Source organism: Spinacia oleracea, chromosome 4 (genome assembly GCF_020520425.1).
Source record: "Spinacia oleracea cultivar Varoflay chromosome 4, BTI_SOV_V1, whole genome shotgun sequence".
Classification (NCBI taxonomy): domain Eukaryota; kingdom Viridiplantae; phylum Streptophyta; class Magnoliopsida; order Caryophyllales; family Amaranthaceae; genus Spinacia; species Spinacia oleracea.
The window spans coordinates 20,997,782-21,004,476 of NC_079490.1; the positions used below are offsets into that span (position 1 = coordinate 20,997,782).

At 37.8% G+C, this 6,695-nt stretch overlaps 1 protein-coding gene across 1 annotated transcript; it reads left to right on the forward strand.

Annotated features, from left to right (window-relative positions):
• The first annotated feature begins 432 nt into the window (after positions 1 to 432).
• On the forward strand, positions 433 to 2,854 carry LOC110800433 (uncharacterized). Its single transcript, XM_056841459.1, has 4 exons — positions 433 to 572; positions 1,438 to 1,590; positions 1,680 to 2,183; positions 2,435 to 2,854. Exons 1-4 carry the CDS (start codon positions 447 to 449, stop codon positions 2,852 to 2,854), a joined length of 1,203 nt encoding a protein of 400 aa, XP_056697437.1. The 5' UTR covers positions 433 to 446.
• The last annotated feature ends 3,841 nt before the right edge of the window (positions 2,855 to 6,695 follow it).

Genomic DNA, 6,695 nt, shown 5'->3' on the forward strand with positions numbered 1-6,695 from the left:
GATACAATGATTGCTGATGGAGAAATGGAAGTGAAGGAAGAAGAAAAACCTGTGATTGATCCCAAACAAAAGCCCCATGAGCACAAACTGAACGTGAGGCAAACTGCGCAAATGCTGATGCGCTTTTTGAAGGGAATTTCATCTGATAAACCTATTAATAGGGCAAAACAACAAGCTATCACAGAGTTAGGGTTCGGATCTTTTCTAAACCTTGACATACCACCAAATGTAAATCCATTCCCGTACGAGTTGCTTTCCCATTTCAACTCTTCAACCCGGGCCCTAGATTTACAAAAATCTTCCTTGCATATTACAATAGGGGACATATACCTTGTGTATGGTATCCCTATTGGGGGAGACATGGTGATTGAATTGACAGATGAAACAGATCCAGCGGTGAAGAAAGTATTTTCTGATTTTTGGAAATATTGGGACGTGCAATCTGGATGTCCAAAGTTGGTGAAAATGATAGAAAAATTGATCAAAGAACCACCAAAGTTGATGATAACTGGAAAAGATCTTTCCTCGTGGTTGTTGTTAACACAATGATCAAATCCACTACCAACATTTCGGTATAATTCAAAATTCTTTTCTTTATACTTAATGTTTTTTTTAACTATCTTTACTGTTCTTTTTTATTTTTGTTCTTTTAATTTTTAGTTGTAGACATGATTCTTATGTTGTGTACTTATCTTTATTTGGATATAAATTGTGTTCTTTTTGAATTTAATGTTCTTTTCTTTGACTATCATTGTTGTTTAAATATCTCTTTCATGTGTTTCTTTAATGTTCTTTCCTTATAATTTTTCTTTAAATCTTGATCTAATGTTCTTTTCTTTGTACTTCATGTTCTTTTACCTATCTCTGCTGTTCTTTTTTATTTTTGTTGTTCTTTTGATTTTTAATTGTGGACATGATTCTTCTGTTGTGTACTTACCTTAATATGGATTTAAGTTGTGTTCTTTTGTGATGAATTTAATGTTCTTTTTTTTAACTATCATTGTTCTTTTCATCACTCTTTCATGTGTTTCTTCAATGTTCTTTTCTTATAAGTTTTCTTTAAATCTTCCTCTAATGTTCTTTTCTTTGTACTTAATGTTCTTTTGCCTATGTTTGCTGTTCTTTTTTATTTTGGATGTTCCTTTGATTTTTAAATGTGGACATGATTCTTCTGTTATGTACTTACCTTAATTTGGATTTAAGTTGTGTTCTTTTGTGTTGAATTTAATGTTCTTTTTTTTAACTATCATTGTTCTTTTAATGACTCTTTCATGTGTTTCTTTAATGTTCTTTTCTTATTATTTTTCGTGTAAACTTCCTGTAATGTACTTTCTTTTGAGTAAATGTTCTTTTTTATTATTGAATGAAGAATAATGACTATTTTTTTTTTTTTTTTTTTTTTTTTTTTTTTTTTTTTATGTTTTTCTATTTCCAAAGCCAAACTTCAAATTCCTTGCTAGCACGGTTAATCTGAATCGAGTAAGGAATCTGAATTGGTGCCATTATGCCTATACCAGTCTTTTGACGGCAGCTAAATACTGGAATGAGGACCGAAGCAGATGGTTTGCTGGTCCGCTACCATTTTTAATGGTATATTTTAAACATTAAGCTACCATTTTACTTTCATGTTCTTTTTTCATCTAACTAACCAAAAAGATATGTTGTTTTTCTGAAATTAGGTGTGTTATTTTGATCGAGTGCAAATTGAAAAAGAATATCCTCCTAGGAGCTTCCCCATCATTAGATGCTGGTCAAGACAAATGATAAGCATCAGGGTTAAGCATGATAATGAGTGTGGCTTTGGACATGGTATCATTCTTGACAGAATCGAAAGCCCACCAGAGCTAATACAGTATAGGAGAGATATTCTTTTGGAAAAAGAACAAGAAGAACCACCACAACAAGAAGAAGAAGAAGAACCACAACAAGAAGAACAAGAACAAGAACAACCACAACCACCACCACCACAACAAGAAGAACAAGAACAAGAACAACCACAACCACCACCAACAGAACAAGAAGAAGTACCACCACCACCACTACAACAAAAACAACAACAACAGCAAAAACAACAACAAGCACATCAAAGTTCACCGGTGACTGAACTCGGTGAAGATCAGGAGATACCAGAGCAACAAACACACTCCAACCCTGAGGAAGTCAAACTACCCTCGACAGTTGAGGTAAAAATAAAATTGAAACAGGATTTTATTTTTAATATTCTTTTATTCTTGTAAGATGTTCTTTTTTCATGTATTTGTTCTTTTCATATTACCCTATGTTGTTTTTAATGTTCTATTCAGTACTGATATAATGTTCTTTTAATCCTTTAATATGTTCTTTTGATCCTTTACCATGTTCTTTTTCTTTATTTGTTCATTTTAATTTTATCCCATGTCTTTCTTATGTTCTTTTACTATGTTATTTTCATCAGGAGTTTCATCAGGAGTTCTTGAAGACCACAGCTGAATTAAGTGGTGTAATGAACAAATTCAACAACCTCTTGTCATTGTCGAAGAAGTTCTTTGACACGACTGTTGATGTAAAAGAAACAATGTCATTTAATATGGCAGAGATGTGGTCCAAGTGTTCAGAAACACAACTTCCAACCGTGTTTGATAACGTCAAGAATGCATCAAATGAGGAGAGAAAAGATTCACAGGAGATGGGTTCCATTGTGAGTCAAGACAAAGAGTTTTTCAGCTCGGACTACTTCTCCATTTTATTTGATGATGCAGTCAAGAAAGCGACAAGAGGGAAGAAAAAAGAAACTGTTATGGAAAAAGAAACAGAGGAACCTATGTCAGAGGAGCCTCTATCAGAGGAAAGTCTACTAGAATTACCTCCATTTTGAAGGAAATAATGCCCTTGGTCCAAGTATGCATTCTATGTTAAAGTCTAATAAATGCGGTTCAGTATTAATTAACAAGTTAATAATTCAGTGAGATCAAGTGAGCTGAATGCCTAGCTAGAGGCCGCTTCAGTTCAAGTGGAATTAATGATATTAATCCACAGCTTACTCTTGATTGAACCCGTAGGGTCACACAAATAGTACGTAAACGGATCAAGTATTTAATGGCATTAAATACTCCATCTATGAATATTCGGAATCGACGGATCTTGGTTTCAGTGGGAGCTGAGATCGTCACAGGCAAGAAATGAATACTCCGGAAACGATGATATTGCCGGAAACGGAAATATGGATCGTATCGGAAATATAAATATTATCCAAGTCGTAGATGTTGCCGGAAACGGAAACATGGTACGTATCGGAAAATATTATCGGAAATGGAAATATTGCCAGAATCGGAAATATTGCCGGAAACGGAAATATTGTCAGAATCGGAAATATTACCGGAATCGGAAAATAATTCCGGAAACGGAAATATTAAATATTTGTTCGAAACGGAAATTAATTCCGGAATCGGAAATATTAAATATTGTTCGTATCGGAAATGAATTCTGGAATCGGAAAATTTAATCGGAAGCGCATCGTACGAATAAGCATCGGACGAGGCCTGCCGGACGAGGCCCAGCACGAAGCCAGGCCATCGCCCAGCAAGCCAAGCGCGCCGCACAAACAGCCACGCCAGGCCCAGCGCAAGGCCAGGCCCAGCAGGCTGCGCAGCGCGCACAGCGCGCGCAGCACGCGCAGCGCGCAGCGCGCGCGGGCGCTGCGTGGGCTGCTGCTCGCGCGCACGCATGGGGGCCCATCGTGGCTGCCGTGCGTGTGTGTGTGCAAGTGTTTGTGTTCGTGCACGTTTCCTAAAACATGCAGAGTTAGGTTAATGATTAAATTCCTAATTCTATTTGATAAATTAATTAAATTAGAGTTCTTGTAGGATTCTAGGTTTAATTAATTTGTATCTGAATAGGATTTCGATTCCCTTTCCATACCCCTATAAATATGAGGCTAGGGCTCACAATTTATAACGAGTTTCAAAGTATTCAAAGTGAGTTTTTGAGAGAAAAATTCAGCCACACATCTTGCTCAAAAGTGCCGAAAATTCTAGTACCTTAAGGGCGATTCTAGTTGGTCAATCTTAAGGCGGATCCGGACGTGCTGTGGACTATCTACGGAGGGACGACACTTGGAGTCCTAAAGACTTGTTCTTGTTCGGTTCGGGCGCAGCTAGGGAAGGCACGCAACAAAGAGTATGTATCTAAACTATGCTAAATGATTATGTGTAAATAATATGTTTTCCTGGCTTTATGGTTTTTCCGCATGATTTATGAATTGTCATATGTATCATAACCTAACAGTGGTATCACGAGCCCCTTATTATTTTCATAATCTAAATTGCATGAACATGGTTAAATATTACAAATTTGCAAGAATTAAAAGGGGTGATTAATTTTCGTAATTGTTAATTAATTGCAAATTGCGTTTATTTAATTATACGTACGCAGTTTTTCGGCAGTTTCTTCGTTACTCATCCGAATTGAGTGATTTTTGTGTCAATTCCGCATGTAAAAGGCAATTTAAAATTTTGACAAAAACAGTATTTTTCTGCCGAACCCAGAATTCTCAAATTCGAAGCCTAACTATGACTTTTCGAAGGTTTTAGTTTTTCGAATGCAAAATTTCGTAAATTTAAGATGTTAAATTAAATATTTGCTATTCTTGTTGATAAATCTTGAATTTTTGATTGACCTACTGCATATGTTTAACAAGTTTGAATGCCTAGTCTTGTTAATTATGCAATCTAATTTGTAATTATGATTAATTTGTTGAAAATTAGAATAATTTAGAATTAATTTGATTTTCATAATTAATTGTAATTTAATTAGAAACCTATGATTAAAAACCACCATAAAAATTGTAAATTTATGATAAATTTTAAATTTTTATGACCTAGACTTGAATCCATAACAATCGGAAATCAATTGGATAATAAATTTTAGATTTTTCGCCCTAAAATTATGAAATTAATATTATTTATTAATTTGTCATTAATTTTAAATATAAATTTTAAATTTTTATGCGATTCGTTCATATAACTTGCACGCACGAAGAAATGGACGCTTCGTGTTACCCTTAAGGGGTGTTGTATAATGCGGGCATACGACGACGAGCAAGGGAGCTCGTCGCCCGTGCGGCACGAATGCAATGAGCAAGGGCGTAGTGCACGAGCACAAGGCAGCAGCCCTGCCTTGTGTCGTGTGCCACGAGCAATGAACGAATGGGCATGGGCGAAGAGCGAGCCAAGGCAGTCGCGTGTGGGCAGCAAACGAGCTGCGCCACAACGCGCGCTGCCTCGCACAAGAGCGCGCAGCCTCGCGCGCAGCGAGCGCAAGCTCGCGTGCCACGAGCGCTGCGCCCAGCATTGCTCGCGCGCACAGCGAGCGATGTCGCCCGCCCAGCGAGCGATGTCGCGCGCCCAGCGAGCGATGTCGCGCGCCCAGCGAGCGATGTCGCGCGCCCAGCGAGCGATGTCGCGCGCCCAGCGAGCGATGGCTCGCGCGCCCAGCGAGCGATGTCGCGCGTCCAGCGAGCGATGTCGCGCGCCCAGCGAGCGATGTCGCGCGCCCAGCGAGCGATGTCGCGCGCCCAGCGAGCGATGTCGCGCGCCCAGCGAGCGATGTCGCGCGCCCAGCGAGCGATGGCTCGCGCGCCCAGCGAGCGATGTCGCGCGCGCACTGCGAGCGATAGCTCGCGTGCGATGAGCGCTGGCGCGTGCAGCGAGCACCAATGCGTGCGGAGGCTTGCGATGGGGATGCAGCAGCTATGCGACGAGCGCATGGGCTGCGCGCACATGGCCAGCAATGGCTGTGTGCGTGCGGCCCATGGGCGTGCAACGCGTAGGGTGTTTGCGTTACGATTAAAGATCGTTTTGAATGTTTAATTTGAAAATTCCAGTTCACGTAATTTTAATTAATTTTAAAATTAATAATTTAAATTATTTTCTTGGATTTTAATTTTGAATATTGTAATTATAATAAATTTTATTTATTCTAATTATTTTACTAAAATTAAAATCATGAATTAATTTAAATACGACTGAAATTAAATTAAACTTTTTGGATTCAATTATAAGTTTATATGAGCTTTAAATTTTAATTAAATTTGTATGTTTCCGGTTAGACTAGAAATACATTTTTATGTTTAAAATTAGTAAAGCATATGAATTTATTGGTTTAAGTGGGAGCGTATTTTAGTCATAAACTCTTGATTAGGTCTACAAATCCTTAAGGTTAAAACAACTTGATTAGAATTAATAAGGACTGAATAATTGGTAGATTATTGGTGCCCTTGATTAATTGCTGCAAATGTTTACGTGATGCATAATGTGTTTTACTAACCAGCTATGTGGGCCATTCATGATAATGAATGGGTGAATGGTATATATTGTATATGTACTGTTTTGCAGGTTATGAAGTGACTAGTATGGCCCAAATAGGATAGAAAATATGGTCTGCGTACCATTAATTTGAATGTAATTGGTCTAAAGTACCAAAGTTGTTTTTCAATTCAAATATGGTCTGCGTACCATCAAAATAGTTGTAATTAGTTTTAATTATAGCTTATCCTATTTGAAGAAAATGGTGCCTCCCACGGAGATTTTCAAGACGGACTTTGAAGTTAAAGCTTCAAGATGAAGTCGGGCCATACTAGATCACATTTATCTTATGCATGTTTTAAGTTATTTATTGCTTTAAATATGTCTTAATTATGCATAAGATTGTGGCTTGAT

Coding starts and splice junctions, on each gene's coding strand:
- LOC110800433 (XM_056841459.1), top strand. CDS start 447: ATGTCCAAAGTTGGTGAAAATGATAGAAAAATTGATCAAAGAACCACC. Junction 1,591..1,679: donor GTCCGCTACCATTTTTAATG/GTATATTTTAAA, acceptor TTCTGAAATTAG/GTGTGTTATTTTGATCGAGT. Junction 2,184..2,434: donor AACTACCCTCGACAGTTGAG/GTAAAAATAAAA, acceptor TATTTTCATCAG/GAGTTTCATCAGGAGTTCTT.